Genomic DNA, 21,006 nt, shown 5'->3' with positions numbered 1-21,006 from the left:
TGATTTTTTATTAAAAAATAAAAAAGACAAGCTTCAAAATATGATTTTCCTTACAGATAATTTGTGATATTCCTTCTTCTGTGATAGGGATTTATTCAAAGTATTGTTTCTGCCTCCTGGTCCAGTACAGCACAAAGTTTTCCCTTTTCATCTCATCTATTTAATGAGATATGGAAACCAGATTGCTTATTCTGAAGAATTATTTACAGGCTAGCAGTACGAGTACAATCCTAATTTGCTTAATAATAGTCATTAATTTTGAAGCATCTACAATTACAAAAAATAGTATTGCTATTGACAATACTACAACAATTTTGAGCAAGAATTAGGGCTGCTTGTATCTACTCCAATATATACCAAATTTGCTGTTGTCTGGGGTGTATTTGGCCTCTTTTGAACAGTTCATTTCTGTCCAAAAGTAAAGAGAATCTTAGGATTTTGATCTATTAAAGCTGATGGAAGCCAACATAATTATTTATCTTCTAATACCTACTAACGTTTTATGATATTTGAAGCTTAGGTCATACTCTAGGCATTCCATTTATTTTGTCAGCTACTCAATAATTAATAGCTCCAGAAGAATTGCCATGTATAATATTGTCATGGAAGTAAGTTGTCTTTTTTCTGCTAGATTAGTAACTGTGTCCATTTAAATGCAGTGTCCTCAAATGCTTAAGTTAATGTAAACTTTAGAAGTTGCTTGTATTGCCATCCCAAAATAAATTTTATTAAGGTCAAAAAGACCGGCAGCAACCTATTCATAAGTGCAATTTCTCATTTGCACAATTGTAAGTTGGAACGTATCAACTCACAAATTCTGAATTTAGAACATCTGGATCATTCATTCACTTTTCACACATATTTGACCTGGAATACCTGACACCACAAAATATAGCTGCATTGCAGGACATGCCCAGTTTTTAAGTCTTGCAACATTCCTTCCTGGATGACTGCTTAAATTAGGTATAGTCAGTGTTGCATCCCTATAAAAGGGCAGAAGAAGAGAGTGAGTATCCCTATTTTCATGTTTCCCACTCACAAGGATGAATCTGACTTTCAGTGGGGATATTTCAGAGTCTGCCCAGCAACAATGCAGATGGCAATGCACTGAACCGAGCCAGTATAAAGACACAGAGTGCTTCCAGATGATAACATGAAAGAGAGAGGAGGCAGGGGTACAGCTGTCAGATACATCAGCATATAAATGACTGGGTGTCTGGCCTCTGTCCCGATCCCAAATCCATTGTCAAATAACTCTTTTAGCATTTTTAAAGTCCAGTGTAAAAATAAATTCTGGGAGTAAACTGAAGGAAAAGAGTTTTATGACTAACAGTCTCCACCAAGCCTGCTCAGGCAAAGATAGGGCTTAAAGAGCTATTCAATAAAACAGAAGCATATACAGGTCTCTAAGCCCAGAAACCGAAGAGTTTCAGGGGACCCTTATTGGGGAACAGGAAAGAGACATCTCAGAAATTTTGTATAATAATCTGTAAGGGAGTTGGGAGGCAATAAAGCTAGCTTTTTTTTATTATTATTGCGCAACCAAAGCATTACTTTTGCTTCAAGAATGTTTAAAAATGCAGGAGCTTAATGCCTCTTCCATTTGTGGAAAAAAAATAATTGTGTTCACATTTTTCTTTGTATGTTTAATGTAGTGTCGAAAGGGGGGAGGCAGAAATATTTTTTTAGGGTAGTACTGTATTCCCAGTCAATGGATATAAAACTTATGGCTGAAAAAAACCTTACTTAAATTGGCAATGGTTGGGAGTTATTAGCTGTAGTGCTTTTCTACATGTGTTCCTCAAGTGCACTGATATACAAATGTCTTAAAGAAGTTTCTTTCTGTTTCATTTCCTACTTTGATTGTTCTTTGCTGAGCTTCACTCATCTCTTTCTTCTCTTATAATGAGGAGCTTTCTTTGCTTTCCCAGATCCTCTCTCTCTTGCTTGGCATGAGCAAAAAAAATGCAACTCTAGACAGATTTCCCCCCTCCCAAGACTCTTCTGTTTGATCCTATCCCTTAATTCTTCCTTCTCCATTTATCAGCACTCTGTTACAGCTATCCTGCAATCCAGAAAAAAAAGAAATAGGCACCTAATCAAAGACTTAAGAGCTTGGCTGCTATTTTTGATTTGATTGATTTAGTCCTCCTTTGTCAAACTGAAACTCAATACCTTGCATTCTTCCCCTCTCTGCTCTTAGCTGCATGATGATCCTCCATCATCTGTGTCTGACTTCTTCCACCCTTTGGACTGATGGATGTTCTCTCTTTCAAGATCTCAGCTATGATGATAATATTCCAACCACCACCATTTTCTGTTGGGTTTCTTTTGACCCTTTGATGCTTTGGAAATCTTCAGCCTCTTCTCCAAGGGCTAAGCATCTTGTGTAGTGTCATCTCAAGCCATAATATTCCAACTGCAACCATTTTCTGTTGGTTTCTTTTGACCCTTTGATCCTTTGGAAATCTTCAGCCTCTTCTCCAAGGGCTAAGCATCTTGTGTAGTGTCATCTCAAGCCATAAGTAGTAGCAGCAGCAAGCAACAGCACCTTGTGTTAGTGGTTCCAATAATAATAGGAACACACAAAAAAGCAATGGGAGAAACCAAGATATCCCTAAATTCTTGGAAAAAACTCAAAGCATACTAAGGCCAATCCCAGCTGAAGAACTGCCAACTATTATTTCCCATTTTTGTATATATAAAGCAATAGACAGAAAATGGTGACCCTGTAAAGAAGCTAAAGAAAAAGTGAACCACTTAGTTATCTGATGCAAGAAGATTACCCAGACTGACTCCAAACAATGTCATAACAAAGTAGCAACAGTGATGAATTGAAAGATCTGCAAAGATACCAATTTCCTCCAAGCAAACATTGGTGGGACCACAAAATAGATAAACTACTGTGTTTCCCCGAAATATGACCTACTCCAAAATTAAGTCCTAACTTGATTTTTATACATGTGCCCAATATAAGCCCTACTCCAAAATAAGCCCTAATTAAAATTAAGCTAGGGTGGGGTTGGGGGCAGATGGAGCTGCCCTACTACTTACCTTTGGACAGTTGCAGCCAGGCCTTGCACAGCCTAACACCTGCCTTGCCGGCCCATTTCTTCTGCAGCCAGCAAGACTTTCCTGAAGGCCTCTGTAGCCAATAACAGAGCTCTGGATTGATCCAGAGTTCTGTTATTGGCTTCAGAGGCCCTCAGGAAAGTCTTGCTGGCTGAAGAAGTTCCTGAAGTGAAAAGGAGGCCGGGGTGATGTGTGCAAGTGAGGTGAGTCAGTGGACAACATTCTCCCCCCAAAATAAGACCTGGTGCCTTTTTTGTTGGCAAAAAATATAAGACAGGGTTTTATTTTGGGGGAAACACAGTAATAGAAAATTTGGATGCTAAAGTGCTCTGGGATTTTAGTATCCAAACAGACAAACAGACACGTGCCAGAGCCTAGATTCTTCTGAGAATGAGATGGGTGGTATTTAAATTTGATAAATAAATAATAACTCAGGCTTAAAAACTGTTGATAAGACAAAAAAAAGTCTGAATATGAACAATGCACTGCCTGGAGACAGAAGAGAAAGAATTGGACAAAATCACAAAATACAAAGATATGCAAACAGAAGTAGAATAACTGTAACTAAAGAAAAACAAATATACTACCAATAGTAATAGGCGTCTTGGGTGCAATCCCAAAATACCTGGTGCACCACCTAAATAGCATTGGCACTAATAAAATCACATTGTTGTATCTATAAAAATAAAAATAGGAACAGCTTATATCTTACAAAGATACCTTTAATATTCAACATCATCTGACTATCTCAGATCCTTAGGAAAGACATGATAGGTAGAAAAAAATACCAAACATCTGGATGACTGTGTGATCAACCATAATTATAGCTAGTATATCTGTCTGATCAGACAATTTTTTTTAATGTTTTACTTTGTTTCACTTTTTATTTGAATATAACTTGCCCAGAGCCATTTTGAAGTTGGGTAGTCTCTAAATCTAATAAATATATAAATAAATGCTGGTGCATTCAACCTGACCCCTGAGAACAACGATTTCCTTTTCTGGAGGCACATTTCCTTTTTTGCCTAAGTAAAGCTTTATAATACTAATTATTTTTGGTTTTTGTTTTCTTGCAACTGGACAGCAAATGACAAGAGAGATAAGTTCTTTATCAATAGTTTTTATGTTTACACATTATAGTTTTTATTGCTATTACACATTAATGGAAAAACCAAGATTTGGAACTAGTAATCAACACTCATTGCTCCTTTATAACATGGTGTGTGATAAAAGATTCTACATTTGAATTATGAGTTACTGAAAGCAGGGGACCAAATCAGTTGACTCTGCAATAATTATTGATGAGTGGAATTGAAAATTTTCATACTTAAGATATTTATGACTTAGTTGTATAACCTTTGGAGTCACATCTTCAACACACTACCTTTGCAGTGATCAAATGTTAGTCTTGCAGATGTAATTCTGAGATGAAGGACAGGTGATCAATATCTGGGTAACATCCTATTCCAAAAGTAATTACTAATTTTCAAAGGTCACACAATACTATTACATAGTCTATAATGCTGGTTCCAATCTCTGCTCAAAATGTATTCCCCAGACTTTGCACTTCCCATCCTTCATTAAGACTAGTAAGATCCAAGTTATTCACCTTCTGAGTTAAGTACAGAAAGTCATTTCCATCTCTTTCAGGGAGTAGCTTGTTTCATCTTACACATAACTCTGCATCATTTCATTTCAATCAAGTATTTAAATCCCCAATTGTACTCACAATCACTATTCATTCTCATTCTCATTCTCTTTCTCTCTCTCTCTCTCTCTCTCTCTGTCTCTGTCTCTCTCTCTCTCTGTCTCTCTGTCTCTCTCCCTCCCTCTCCTTCCCCCTCCCCCACTCTCCAATTTGTTCCAAGATCTCAATTTTGAGAAAGCATACACTAATGGCACTAAAAGGAATAAACATTGCAAAAATGAATGGCTTGGTGGCTGTAGGTCCAGGCCCAATGATCACACAGTGAAATCCAACTGAATCCAATCCTTTATTTGCCTATACCTAATGGATAGAATCTTGCCTGAATAAAAGCTATAATCTTCTAACCTAATAGATATATCCTGATAGATTCTAGGATGTGGATACCCTGAACATCTTCCTTCCTCCCCCATCTGCTCATAAGATGCTGCAGAGGATTAGCAACCTATCAGCAGAGCATTTCTATGGAAAAATCTGGCACAATATGTATATTAAATATTAGTTTATGTATTAAACATACATTGTTGACTACCAACAACATGTCATGCATGCTGAAATATGGATAAAAGTAGCTGTAGTAAGGATACAGAGGTTGCTCAAGTTCTTCAAGATCTGTTCTGAAAAAGACATTTCAGAGCAGATGGATGTTTTTATCAGTGAGTTGGCACTCAGAGGGAGGAACTATGACTGTGTAGTTTTTCTATGAGAATCTGCAGGGACATCTCAAGAAATCCTACATAAGAGCCCTTGGATAAACTGCTGCTTCCACAGATCTTTGGAAGTTAGCATATTACTAGCCAATATGGTAGGAAAATAAAAAAGGGGGACAATAATGCTAACCTAACACATTAATTTATACTTTCGCTGCCAATTCTCATTTCATTTGATGAAAAAGAATTTGTTATAGACCTTCTTTCAAAAAGGGAGAGAATTTTGGAGAAATACGATGTTTTTCCATTTAGTTATGAGATGTTAAAGTGATCTATAAAAGTGTTCTTTGGTTAAACCAAAATCTAAAAGGGGGGAGGGAGAGGGTTAATTAAACCCTCTGGGAAAGCATTAAAAAGAAAATCTCCCCACTATTTTATTTCAGTTGCAGTGTTTTCATTCCTTCCTTGAGAAATTGCTGGAAAATTTCTCTTTGCCCAGGAGAAAACTGGAGAAATCTTCCAGCCAATTCCTTTGCTTATAAATCTTCCATCCACTTTTTAAAATCTCACTAGTCATTTTTGGTGTTTCAAGTAGAGAAAATTGAAGGTGTTGGTGGCAGACAAATGAGGTTTTTTTTCCAATTCTTGCTCAAGGCTCAAGAATATATGTTCTGAATTTTGTTCTCCTGATGTTTCTCTGAGAAGCTGAAATATTCCCAGCCCTGCTGAAAGTGATTTTACATTTCTGCACATTTGAAGAATCTCAAAAGTAAAAGGAAAGTGTATTAATCTAATCAAGAGGTCTGTGCTTATTTATATGGAACACATGATATCTCCACACAAAAAGAACAACCACAATCATAAAATAAAAATGTCTTCTTTGTCAAAACATGACATGTTAGAAACACACAACGCAACAGGAAAAACCATAAAATAAGTTGAAAAGTTAACCCCAAGACAATAATCAAAGGAATGGAATATAGTATGTATTACAGATGGGAAGATTAATCTGAGAGGGATCTCATGTAGTCACTGCTTCCCCCAGATAAGATGCTGGCTTGAGGCAAAGCCAAATAAAAATATTTCATTTTGGAAACATGCAGTATGTCAGGGTTCAGAATGCTTAGTTTGGAAAAAGGCTATGCATTTTGGATCAGATTTGGTTTATCTAATCTTCTCATGATGAGAATTGGATTTCCTTTGCGCAACTTCTACTGCCAACAATGGATGCTCCGAATTTCTAATACCAAGGAATTTAATGTGCCAATCTGCACAATCAAATCCCTGAGATAAATACAAATGTTTCTCTTTCAATATTTTCAAGCTCTGTGGTGTTGCCAGCTTCTCTCTATGTGTCTATGTGTGGTTGGGTGTCTATGGATCAGTGTATGATGGTGAAAAATGTATGACACTGACATTTTTAAAAACTATATTAATGATAAAAAAACCTTTGAACATGTTGCAGAAAACATTGCTGGCATAAAATTGATCTAGAGTAATATTATTATTTTTCTTTCAGCTGGTTACAGGGAACACAAATGAGAAGGAGGGGGGACAATGTACCTACATCTATCTATCAAAGGAAGAGGCTGTGCACTCAAATTCTTGGGGTTACACCTTTTCAGAACTAAGAATGGAAATTATGTTCTCATCTTTTTTATTGTGAACTTTGCTCTGAAGCTGAATGTGCCAAAAATGAGTAATGCAAGGAGCTATTTCTCACAAGATTACTTCTCCTCCGCTATGAGATTTAAAAGAAAGAGATAAAACAAAATTGCTGCTTCATGCTGAATGTGTACCTGTGTATATTTATACACAAACACACACACACACACAAACACACACACACACACAGTTAAAATGTTGTCTTTTTTTCAAATCAATGATCCATAGCTCTTCTTTTTGGTTTACTGAGGCAAGGGAGTTATTAGTCTTTTCGTTCAATGTGGACAATACACATGTACTTTCAAGGTGCTCTGTAGGATATAATTTGTTTCTACATCTTTCCTGTGGCTGCAATAAATACAGCACTAAACTTCATGGAAGCTAGTGAGATAAACTAAATTAGAATACAGGGAGTCCTCGACTTACACCCATTAGTTTAGTCACTGTTTGAAGTTACAACAGCACTAAAAAGTGACTTAAAAGTGACTTTTGCACACTTAATGATTGTCACAGCAGCCTCACATGATCAAAATTTGGACACATGGCAACTGGCATGTATTGATGATGGTTGTAGTGCCCCGGGGTCATGTGATCACCTTTTGCAACCTTCTGATATGCAAAAGCAATAGGGCAGCTATGTACTGTGTACTAACTGAAAAACTGCAGTAATTCATTTAACAGCTGTGTCAAGAAAGGTTATAAAATAAGGCAAATTTCATTTAGCTTGCTTAGCAATTAAAATTTTGGACTCAATTGTGGTTGTAAATCGAGGACTATCTGCACCAGAATAAGGAGTAAGAACACTGATAGTAAGAGCTGGAGCAGAAAGAGAGACAAACAAACTAAAAACTAAACTAAGTCACAATGGGATAAATTCTCTCCAGACTGTATCATGAAGCAATATCACTGGAATAAACAACATAATCTGAAGGGCACTGCTAGAAAATCCTCATATAACTCCTGTACATTCAAGGTATACTCACAATGTTTTAGGCCAGTGATGGGCAACCTTTTTGGCGTGGTGTGTCAAAAATCGGCAAAAAATCGAGCATAACTCGCGTTGTGTGTTACTTCGACAAAAACATAATTTTGCGCAATTTATAGTTTAAACTACAAAAATGTATAATTGCAATATATAATTGTATTTAATAAACCAAAAACAAATTATTTAACATATCTGCTTAGTAACTTCTTTCATCCTCACTTTTTTCCAAGAGCTGGGAATGATTAGTTTCAAAATGTCTATTTATATTCCACGTTCTGCTTACTACCGTTTCAGTACATAGAACGCAAAATGATCTGCCATTTTTTTCTATAATGCCATACATCTCGCTCCATGTCTCTTGAAAGGGTCGGCCACTGCCACTACCACTCCCTTTACTTAACCTTTGTTTTTTTATTTTTGGGGTGCTCCATCAGTGGGCCAGTGACAGCAGATAGAATTATAGATAGCCAATTAGGGGGTTAACTAGCCTAACAAGCTAACACAACCTCCCCCTCACTTATCTCAGTTATTGTGGGCAAGTACAAGTCCATGGCACCCCAATAGTTGCTGCTAATGGCGCTCACAGTTCCCGTTGGCACTCCGCTGTTCCCTGCTGTGGTGCGGTCGTAACCGACAGTCCTAGGAGTAGACGCTCTGTGCCGGCCTGACTGGAGAGAGGCGCGCACTGTTCCTGCACTCCTCTCCTGCGGGTCCTCCCTCGCCACGCTGATGATGTGTGTGTGCGCACGGCACGCACGCCTTACCAGCAGCCCCTGTGCTCAGAAAGGGGCGGCGGCGATACAGTAAGTGAGTGTGGGCGGGGGAGATCACACGTCCCGCCCCCCCGTTCCTCCAGCACAGATTATTTCATCCTCGGCGGCCGTGCAGGAGCCGAGGATGAATCGCATGAAATCCTGTGCGTGTCACCCCAAATGGCTACGCGTGTCAGCACTGACACGCATGTCATAGGTTCGCCATCACTGTTTTAGGCGTATTGCGGTTCCAAGAACTTGATGAGACAATAGAGTCAAATTTAAATTAACAATTTATTTTTGTGTTAAGAATGACAAGTGTTTGGTTCAAAATCATTTAATGGAGATATTAAACCCACACTGCATGTCATTCAAACAGCCATGTGCTGAGAACCAATAAATATGAACAAATGTTGAATTCATAAAATTCTAAGAGTACGTATATAATAATACCATTTTAACTTTAAGGAAGCATGAGGAAGAAATGTAAATAGTGTACACCAATAAATACTGTATTGTGTAAATGTATGCATTTCATGAGTTTCATCAGACTTGTAAAGAAATTAAAATTGTTTATACAATGTTTATTAGAGATAACTTATTTCAAAATTGTAAAATCTACTGACCTCTGTTTATAGGTCATACAAATCTATATCTAAGGAGGCAGGTTTTTATACATATCTGGTGGTGTTCTAAAAATCTTACTTTATCTGGGACAGTCCTCAGGAAAAAGGTTTACTTGCCACTGGTTTTATTTAACTCTAAACTTTATTTTATTTAGTATGTGAAACAATCACATACTAAATGTGTATTAGCAAGAGTAGAGTGGTTATTAACAACTAAATCGCAGAAGATAATTGACTTCTATTGATTTCTTCACAGAAAAATTGTATTAAAATGGTTTATTTATGATACATTAGTTCAGTTTTGGCTATGATTTCTATAGGGATAATTTGATTATGTTAAACTTTGGGCCTCATTTATAACTTAGCCAACAGCTAGATTCCGTTATGCTACTGTTTTGCAATCAAACTTCATATTGTTATGTCTTTCTCCTATAAAAATAAGAAAAACTGTGCTGATTTAATTAGCATGTGCTGTGTATCATGATTGTGAGTCTTGATTTTGTATTCTCTATGTTATGTTACTGTAATAAATATTTTTAAAAAGATGTCTCAATGAATAATGAACATTTTATAGTTAAAGACTTTCTTAGGAATATATATAGAAATATCCTAGGGCCATAGTGATTGTACTGTTCACAGAAGATATTAGTTAATATCCATGGTTTCTCTAGTTTTCCCCCCTAGGCAGAATTCAAAATAATGTTAATGATTTCCATGTCAAATTGGTCCTAAGTACAAGATTATTTGAAAAAATCTTGTCCCTATCCTCAGGTTTAATATCACTTAAAGAGAACTCCTCCTGGTCCAGTCAGCCCACTGGATAATCCATATCCAAGTTGACTTGATGCCAGACTTTACTCTCTTTGCCAAAGATGGTCAAAATTGATCAGTAAAGCCATTTCTAACTTAGCAGCTGTTTGGCCCATATGCGGAATTTCCATTTACTGACATTAATGTAATACAACTAATTGTATTGGTGTTATCCATTTTTATTCTATGTTTTGTTATCTTATTATATTTTTCTTGTTTTATGCTGAGAACTATCAGGAGGTCTAGTTTAGGATGGGGGGGGTCTAGCTGCCTTCAGCTCTCCTCGTAGCTACAAACTAATCAGGATAAAATCCTGTTCTAGAGCATTTGGATACAAATCAGGATCAAATACAGGACTACATCAATGAAAAAAATGGCCTCATATGAGCGAGCTTCTTTTGTTGATAGTCTTCTCTCTGCCTTGCTTTAGAAAGCTATACAAAACTCTTATTTAAATAACAGAACAACAGAGTTGGAAGGGACCTTGGAAGTCTTCTAGTCCAACCCCCTGCTTAGGCAGGAAACCCTATATCCTTTCAGAGAAATGGTTGTCCAATCTCTTCTTTAAAACCTCCAGTGATGGAGCCCCCACAACTTCTGAAGGCAAGTTGTTCCACTGATAAACTGTACTAATTATCAGGACATTTCTCTTTATTTCTAGATCTGTTGTCTCCTTGATTAGTTTCCATCCATTGCTTCTTATCTTGCCTTCAGGTACTCTGGACAATAGGTTGACCCCTGCTACTTTGTGGCAGTACCTCAAATATTGGAACACTACTATAATGTCACACCTAGTCCTCTTGATATTTGATTACACTTTGTTTCTTTTTATGCTAATAAATTACTGTTATATTCCTTTTTCTTATACTTGTTTCTGTTTTATTTTATTTTTTTTTTTTATTTTTTTTTAGAATTTGCTAGTTAGGACAATATCTCCCATTTAAGCCTTTTTCTTCATATTTTTCCCTGAACCACCAAACAGAAATCCATTTGTATTATCTTGTACTGCATGTGCTATATTTTCTGTGCTTTATAAATACTGAGTGATTATGGTGTCTATTAGCTGTTACTATTATTCATCTGGAGTCAATTACTAAGTAAAAAACCACTTCTAAAATTGAGCACAAATAAACTAAACAAGCAAATATAATAAAACCATATAAACACAATAAAAAGATGTAAAAACAGCTGTACATTTTAGTAGAACCAAGGCAGCATTAAAAAGGACCATTAAGTAGACAGACTGCCAGGAAAACTGTGCCAGATACCAACACTCCACCATCAACATTACAAACAGTTGCGCTTCCCTGAGGAGAGAATTTTATGTGTCTTCTCTCTAGATAATCACTGAGGTAGCTAATCCAAATATGTTTCAGATCAGATTTTTCACTCATCATTCAAATAGAAGAATGAGGGCAGATGAAAAACAAGGAAAAAAAAGGGCAGACAGAAAATTAACCCGGTGTCTCAGAGTTATGACAAAACATGGAACATACATCTCCAGGTGATCAAATCAATAGGATAAACAGAAAAAAAAAGTTTTATTTGAAGGGTTCAAAAAAAATTCAACCCAAGAGAATGGCAGAAGGAAATTAGGTAAAGGATCTTGGGACTCTGTCCATCTGCAGGATAATTCTCCAAATTTGGTAGGAAGGGAACAACACAAACTGAAAATGAGCCAGATCTGGCCAGGAGAGGGGGAAAAAACCCTAGCATATCCTTATGGAGAGGCAATCTGGGCCAATGCCTGCCTGCCTGCCTGCTTGCCTGCCTTCCTTCCTGCCTTCCTTCCTTTCCAGTCTGTCTCTATGTCTGTCTCTATGTCTGTCCCTTCCTTCCTTCCTTCCTTCCTTCCTTCCTTCCTTCCTTCCCTTTCTTCCTTCCCATATGTTTCAAATAATTGCTATTATCCAAGATTTAGAAAGAATTCCAAAAACAATGTTCTGCAGTATCTTCCCTAATGAGTTTAATTTTTTTGCTCTCTTCTGATATTGTATGGGGTTTTTTTCTACAGAGTTATCTTGAAAATTATTTCTATTTTTTAGATAAAATTGTGCAAGGGAGCAGGCTTATGACGTGCTTGGATTATTAATACACTTCTATCACTCTCATTCTAAAATCAATGGCTTCCATGAGTTATAACATAAAAAAAAAAGTTTTGATAAATCCAAATGTAGTCCCTCCAATTAGAGAGGTATGGAATGAGACCTTTCTACTTTCATGGTGAAATGAGTGCACTTGTTCACATGCAATTGGTACATCTTATTCTGTTTGGTGACACAAACATTCAGTTGAAATATGGGATACACAAAAAGGTTCCTTTATCCTTGTGTCACTTCTGAATGAACATTCATGCTGCTGCTGTCCCTGAAAGCATCACTACATCAGTGGTAGCAGAGGACTTTTCTGAGTCAGTTTCTGAACCTCCAGCCATTAGTTTGGGACAATAAGCATGAACCCATTTCCACCCTATCCAATCTTTAACAGCCTTCAGATACCAAGAAAGGGACACAACTGCATGTCATGCTGTGCCAGAGATGGTAGCTCATACAGATAACCCCTTGTCAATGAATACTCTCCCCTGATGGTTATAGAGGGAAGGGCTGAACCACCCTACAGAGCACTCAAAGATTCATCCTCTCCCTCCTCACAACTACTGATCAAAGCCAGCTAGTAGTAAAACCACTGCAACTCAGAATCCGTGTCCTCATTCCTTTTAGTTGGCTCAGAAGGAGTCTCTTGTTGATGGTACTAAATGCAAACAAGGGAGCCCGCAGGACCAGAAGAGATACTGTTCCCCTCTTCTGGTTCCAACACTAATCTTTTATTCATTTTATGCACAAAGGGAGACCCAGCTACAAGGCTGTCATTGTGTAATGTTGATGAGTTTCACTTATTTTAAACTGTGCAGATATGATATTTACAAGGCAATGAAAGCACTTCCTTTTCTTCATATAACTTTCTAATATATGAATGAACCCATTCATATGGAAAACATAGAGCTAAATCCAAGGATGGTTTTGTGTTATCATAAAGCACTTCTGTTTGTCTAAGTCATGACATCTTTTATTTTTCTTATGTCTTCTAACTTCTACATCCCTTTGCCCTACAACTTGTTTTTCTGTAGAAAACTTTCCTAACCTTTAGAAAACTTGCCATGAAAAAGGAAAATCAGAGTTCAAGAAAAACTAAGCACAAAAGTTAGATATGGGAAGGTTACCACAGGATACAACTCATCTACACAAGATTTCTGATAAATTATCTGTTTGTCTGGAAATCTAGACTTTAATACAATTATATTATGAGATTACATAATGGAAGCATTTTTCCCCCTGGGAGATTGTTGTTCTGCTTCTTTATTACAGCAAAGTATCTAATTTTTTGGCAAGAAACATCTCACACAGTAATGCATTTTCATCTTTCTCTTTGTGCACACAGGTAGCCCATGTTTAGCAACCACAACAGGGACTGGCAACTCAGTCATTAAGAAATGGTTGCTAAGTGAAACTGTGCTTAGGACCTACCTTCAGCTTTCCTTTGCTTTACAGTCTCGGATTGTGGTAAAGTTAGTTTTTCATTACTGTCATAACACTAAACCACAAATGGACATTAAACATGGAAATCCTAGACAAGAACTATATGGACTCTCCATTTCAAATGCAATACAGCAGCTTTCAAATGTCATGTTCTTGTAATTTACTGTATCTATAAAATGTCATTTTTTTTCTCATTGGCTTTATCAGTACCTATCCATTCTTAGTAATTTTAATCAGAATAAAAGTATAGTATACACTATGTTGCCAAAAGAATTCGCTCACCCATCTACATAATCAGAATCAGTTGTGAGCGAATACTTTTGGCAATATAGTGTATTTGAATGCAAACATTTATTTACAAATAAGTTTACCTGAAACAGTATGCTAGATGTGGGTTTCACTCTTTGCTGGAATAGCACATTCAGTGTTTGGTTTTGTTGTTCCAGGTCAAAAACTCTTGTTTTCAATTTCAAGCATTCCTCTCTCAAATCCTGGAGCAAGAAAGAAAATGGAATAAGTAACAACAAGGTAACAACATCTGACCCCCCCCTCCAAAAAATTATGTCAATACTAGAATATACTTGATTTAAGACAGACAGACACACACACACACACACAAACATCCTCAATAAATATAATGTACAATTAAAATATACAATAAATATATAATTAAAAATTCTAGAATAAAATAACAAATAACAGATAAAACCTATGATAAAATCCAGTCTATCAATTATACATGATCTAACTATACTAAAATCACAATCCATAAACTGTGTGACCCACAGTGGTGGGTTTCCATTTTTCTTTACTACCGATTCGCTTGCTCACGCAACGCTTCTGAGCGTGCACAAAAAGGTCAGGGCAGGTGGGCAGAGCCTCCCACCACCGCCACTACCAGTTCGCCCGATCAGTGCTGAACCAGCAGAAAGCCACCTCTTGTGACCCATATATAGTTTCAGCAGTAGTATGTCTAAATAATGTTTAAAAGGTGACTTTCTGAAACAGATAAAGTTTTAAACTTGGACTTAAAAAGTTAATAGACTTTATTTACACACTACTTTACTTCTATCTTTGCTTGCATCTATACTAAAACTAATCCCAGTTATTCAAGGATATTTTTGGCAGGTGAGTGTATAAAACTGTTTTGATTATTTCTGCTAGGTCTATATTTACAAGAATAAATACAATAAAATACAAATTATTATATGCCAAATTACTATTTCTCCATAAGGAACAGTGCTCTAGAAGTATTCTTATACAGTGCTGAGTGTTGGAGAAAGATGAGCAAAGTAACTTTATATTTCATCCCAAGTAAAAATGGGAAAAGCAAACCAACGGCAGGTGAAAAGAAGATAAAAGCTATACTGAGCAGAGTTACCGTAGCTTTATTTGACATGATATTATTATACAGTTTCTCTTAACCTCTGTGTTATAAATCAACCAGCACTGGCATCATATCTATCCCTTCTCCATTGATGCCTCCCTGTGAAACATTAAATCTTCAGTGAGGAATATTAGTTCTCTTAATATTCCAATGAAATCTGAAAAATTATAGTCCACAAAAGCCAGCTATTGTGAAGATATACAAGCAAGTCAATGAATCATCTGCCTCTCCATCCACCCACCCCCACCTCTGATATGGGCCAGGACAATACAGAACGCAGCCTATGGGAACACTTTATGTTTCCCATGGACGTGGGGTTCTATTAATATATCTGGGATATATTGGGATGAGATGGAGTAAGAGGGATTTTGCTGAAATTACAATAACATTTTCAAACAAATAGTTCTAGTTAAATAGCACCAAAATGAAGATTCAAATGCATATAGGAAAAATAGGACAATTGGAGGCACACAGCTCAGTTGTTATTCTTTCTATTCAGTCTACTTATTTCTGAATTCTTTGAAGTGAGTCTGAAGGAATTTTTTATCATCTTTGGTGGACATGTTGTAAGAAAGCTAAGACCTATTAGGATAAAATAAGTATTCTAATTGATTTAGTCATAGAAGTTACAGCTTTTTGATAGGTGTTTGGTTCTGTTCCATCAGCAGGCACTGTAACACTAGGATTTAACTTTCTGGGCATAGATATGATAGCTATATTCTATTTTCAAGAATGGTTATCTATAAGCATGTAGATAAAAGTACAAAAAAAAAGAAAGACTCAGATAAAATGATGAGTGAATGGGAGAATTCCTGTATTTCTGTAAGTAAAATGGTGTGTGTTTGGGTGTGAGACAAAGAAACGGAGAGGGAGACACAGCTTATCACTTGGTGTCTGCATGGAATTGTCTCACCATAGTAAACAAATGGCTTGATATTGCTTCTTATTTGGATATTCTTTCACTTCCCACTCTATTCCACAATCATGGGATTTACAGGTGGTATCCTAACCAAAGGCCAACCTGGTCCAATCTTGCTTGGTTTATTTATTTTTAACAGCTAATATCATTAGGCATTGCCACTTAGCTTATGTAGAAAATTTTAAACCACTGTCAAGCATCAGCAACAAGGACAAGCAAAGAAATACATGCCTCTATGTTGCTGTCCTATATATGGCATGTAAGTGTCTTAAACCTGAGAACAGACACATTGCTTATCTTTCTATAGTTTATTTTTGGAAGCATGCATGACCGAAAAAAACAATGTTTAGCTTTGTCTGTGTGTGTTCATTAACAATATTAACAAGATATTAGAAACACATAAACCAGCAAAAGCTACAGATCAGAATGTGGAAGAGTCTGAAATAACCCGAGTGTTTGTCTTCTCTTGTGCTGTGTCAAAGCCAGCATGATTGTGGGGAGGGGGAAATAATACAATTCTGTTAAGAGATAGCCAGGAAAAAAAAATCATAGCTTAGCTTTAATTCAAAGTTAACGTTGAATGAACTAAGAAATCATTTTGCCTGTGCGCATTACGAGGGCAGTGCTTATTTAAAATACCCCTAAGGCTAACCAAGTTATATATTCTCTGCCTACTAAAGTGACAAGGAGGCAATGATATTTTATTTGAAGTGCAGTACAATTCTAAATCCTTAAATTCAGCAAATAAATGCTCTGGTAATAACTGCATCAACTCAGGCCTCACATGGAGAACTATTATAGGTATTCTGTTTAAGCAAGCAAAAGCGCTAATGCCACTTCTTAAGGAGTTTCTAACAAATAAGATACGGAGGAGCTAGCGGCGAAAATTAAGATTGAAAACCACAGACTTCAAAGGAATAAATGTTTTATGAGACCTGGGAATTCAGGTTAATTTAAACTGAGCCACATCACCTATGTATCATTTCAAAAACCTAGATGTTAACCTCACTTGTTCCTAGATTTAAAGTTAAATTAAAGTTTTACTGGCTAAACTAGTGTTTCTCAACTTTGGCAAATTCATGAGGTACAGGTAGTCACTACTTATGAGCACAATTGAGCCCAAAATTTCTGTTGCTAAGCGAGACATTTGTTAAGTGAATTTTGTCCCGTTTTACCACTTTTCTGGCTACAGTTATTATGTGAATCACTGTAACTGTTAAGTTAGTAGCATGGTTATTACGTGAATCTGGTTTCCCCCATTGATTTTGCTTGTCAGATGATCTCAAAAGATGATCACATGACTATAGGATATTGCAACAGTCATAAATACATGCCAGTTGCTAAGTGTACCAATGTTGACCATGGAGATGCCACAATGACTGTAAGTGTGGGAAATGATCATAAGTCACTTTTTTCATTGTGATTTTTCATTCAGTGTCATGATAACCTCGAACAGACACTAAACAAACTGTTGTAAGTTGGGGACTATCTTATAGACTTCAACTCTTAGTACTGAACTATGTAAAATTAGAAGTCTAGTTATCTTAAATCATACCAGAAGAGATGGATGGATGGAGTACACTTTTTTGTACAGTAAGAACGGTGTTTCTCCTCTATAACAACTCTCTGGGTCAGTTTGGCTAAGAGAAACTAGCCAAAGTCTAGTTCAACACCAGAATGACTAAACCACATGGGCTCAAAAAATTGCATTGCTTGCAAATGTATGAATGAGGAGTCCTTGGTGCTCTCTGAGCTTGGCTGTTTTGTTGCGGATGTTTCATTATCCAAACTAGGTTAACATCATCAGTGCACCTATTTTGGGTAGTGAAATGTCTGCAAGAAAACAACCAAGCTTAGAGAGCATCAAGGACCTCTCATTTCAATTCTGTGCTCTCCCTTAAATCTATATATTGCCTTCTCAAAATTGAGCTCACTAAAGGAATTCCATGTCTTACAAAGAACAGCCATACCCAATGTGCCTATTTTAAACTATAAATTTAATCTCAAGTGTTCAATGACCTTGACAAATCTCTCAAGTTTTTGCTCTCTCTGTTGATAAGATCTCCTGGTTTTAAGAAAAATCAAAAAGTCCACTTGCCTCTTGAAAATGCACCTCTGGGACAACCACGATCTGGATGACTGAGAATCTCCATAGACAATAATTTGATATAATTTTGGGCTATTTGTACTTCATTCCTTAAACCATTATTTAATCAAATTTAATTGATTTAAATAATAAAAACACTACCAAAAGTATTCCTTAAAGGACCATTGAAATTTCATGATATAATACATATGATCAGTGTTCCTGCATGGTATTATTCTTGGTGAGAGTTGTTCACATTCCTTCAGTATTTATAAAGTCCCTCTGGGGTATCATATCTTGGTGACAAGACTTGTTCTGTCTTAGGGTAATGTAGTAGAAGACTTATCTGTTTACTGGATCTTACTTGGATTAATATAGAAGTCATTTGTGATTGACCCCCAAAGCAGAATTTCCTATTTACTGTAGTTTTGCCTTCTTGTCCTTTTGTATAAATGCTCTCAATCCAGATAGCATTAAAAGGGCTGTAAGAGTTAACATTCATTAACATTTAGAATGCTTTGTGTTTTCCCTTCAAGATATTAAATTAGCTAGTGTTACTCAGTTACTCAGCTAAAGGCTGTGTATGTGTCAAATTTTGTCAATATCAAGCAAATCACTCCATTAAACACATTTTAATCTATATTCTTGGTCCACTCACAGGGAGTCCTTAGAACCTGTGGCTCTTACATCTTCTGATAATGACAAAAAGAGCAGTTATGGGGAAAAATTTAATCCTAAAGGTGCTATAATTATATTATGAAAATATTATCTCCCCTTACTTCACTAGTTTTGAAAAAGGAAGGATGATGTTTTTCAGTAAGATAATACTATATTGAGAAGAACACAATTTGAAAGTCCCCATTGAAAGTCTTGTTATGTTGTAGAATGCTAATCTAATTCTTGTAGGTTTTTGAATTCAGGATTTGTACAGGAAATATGAATAGAATATACACTATATTGCCAAAAGTATTCGCTCACAACTGATTCTGATTATGTGGCTGGGTGAGCGAATACTTTTGGCAATATAGTGTATTTTTTATTTGTTCCTGGGACTGGTTCATTTGTTTCCTTAATGTTTCATAGATATTATGGGGTTAAAATATGAAATCATCTTTTAGCTTCCTAATATCTACGAAGCATTAAGGAGACAAATTAATCACTGTGAGAATTGTGTAAACCCCTTACTCAAAGTCCCATATCCTCTTGACTGCTTAGCGTTAGTGCATCCCATTTCCTGAAGGCATTTACTGACAACATTTCCATTGACACATCTGCCATAGGTGGCGTTTTGAAAAGGGCCTGGTGTTTCCGTGCTTTGAGAAGTAGATCTGGGCAGGTTCTCTGCCATGCACCCCTCCAAATGGATTTCTACTATCGTAATAACCATGGCCACAGAGTTGATGAAGAGGTGCAACCACATAGCTTTTGGAGGGGGTTCCAGAAAAAAATAATTAAAAAGCAGAGATGTTATTCCAAATCCAAAAATGTTAAAAAAAGGAGGGAGGGAGGTATAGATATGATAAAGTATAAATAGAATATTATTTGTTTAATTATGGTCAATTGAATTCATCATTTAGCCAATTACAGTCATTTCATGAGAAATTGGGTTGATTACCGGCAAACCATTTAGACAGTATAGATGAAATATCATACAAATGAAGCTGAACTCATGGTGATTACATAGATAAAGCCATGTAGTTTTCTTGGCAAGTGTGAAGAAGTTATTTGTCCTCGGCCTTCTTCCAGGATATTTCTTCCAGTCTTGCTTGTAAACTGGTTGATTTCCCATCTAAATACTAATTAGCTCAAGCCTTGTTTAGCATCCTGAAATTAGCTATGTTCTGCCATCTAGTTGAATATTTAGGGAACACAGTTTGGTTTCAATGCACAGCCACAAAGGACAGGATAGTCAGAGTTAAGCAGAGCAAACATTAAGTGAGGCATCATGTGATTGCACTCAATTTTTCTGCAGTCAATAGGTGGAAACATCACATGACCACAACTTGCTACCTTCCCTGCCAGCTTTTCCATTGATGTTGCTGGTTGGAAGCTGCCTGAGAAAGTCACAAATGGCAGTTACATGACCATGGGGCATGGTTTCCATTTTAAATATGCAATGATTGCCAAGCACCAATATCATAATCATGTGACCATGAGGATGCCGTGATGGTCATAAACGCAAAGACCAGACATAACTTTTTTCAGTACAGTCATAACTTAGAATGGACACTAAAGAAATGGTCATACACTGAGGACTACTTTTATCTAGGTTTGCATTATATGTTTCAAATAAAAAACAATCAAATTGCCATAGGCTCTCACTCTTTTTTCAAACTGTGGGCCAAGAAACCATCACTGGACACACATTATCTTTGTCAAACTGCCACCACCATTCCCTCTGCAACATTTCAATTATGCCAACACACTAACAGGAGTTCCAAAACATATTGCTGCATTTAGAAATAGCAATAGTAATTAGGCTTATAGTGCTTCATAGTGCTTTACAGACCTCTCCAAGCAGTTTACAGAGTCAGCATATTGCCTCCAATAATCTGGGTCCTCATTTTATTCATCTCAGAAGAAGGGAGGGCTGAGTCAACCTTGAACCCTAACCTTGAAGCGGTGAAACTCAAATTGCTGGTAGTTGTCAGAATTAGCCTGTAGTACTACATTCTAACCACTGCACTACCACAGCTCTTTACAGATTCACACGGGAACAGAATTGGGTGGAAAAAAATTGGATGGATGATTAAGCTATAGCATGCAAAAGTGTAGGGAAGGAAACATTTTCAAAGAAAAAAAAACAAGTGGCC

The 21,006-nt window shown here is 36.6% G+C and overlaps 1 protein-coding gene across 2 annotated transcripts in view; it reads right to left on the bottom strand.

Annotated features, from left to right (window-relative positions):
- The window catches only part of NCKAP5 (NCK associated protein 5), a 606,853-nt gene that overhangs the window by 142,876 nt on the left and 442,971 nt on the right, over positions 1-21,006 (bottom strand). For both annotated transcript variants that reach the window (XM_032215483.1, XM_032215475.1), the window contains one exon: positions 14,173-14,292. In XM_032215483.1, coding sequence (XP_032071374.1) covers positions 14,173-14,292 — 120 coding nt within the window. The remainder of the gene's footprint in view (positions 1-14,172; positions 14,293-21,006) is intronic.

This window comes from Thamnophis elegans, chromosome 1 (assembly GCF_009769535.1).
Source record: "Thamnophis elegans isolate rThaEle1 chromosome 1, rThaEle1.pri, whole genome shotgun sequence".
In the NCBI taxonomy this organism is placed as follows: Eukaryota; Metazoa; Chordata; class Lepidosauria; order Squamata; family Colubridae; genus Thamnophis; species Thamnophis elegans.
Note: the sequence above shows the minus strand (reverse complement) of the source record. Positions and strands in the feature narration are given on the sequence as shown.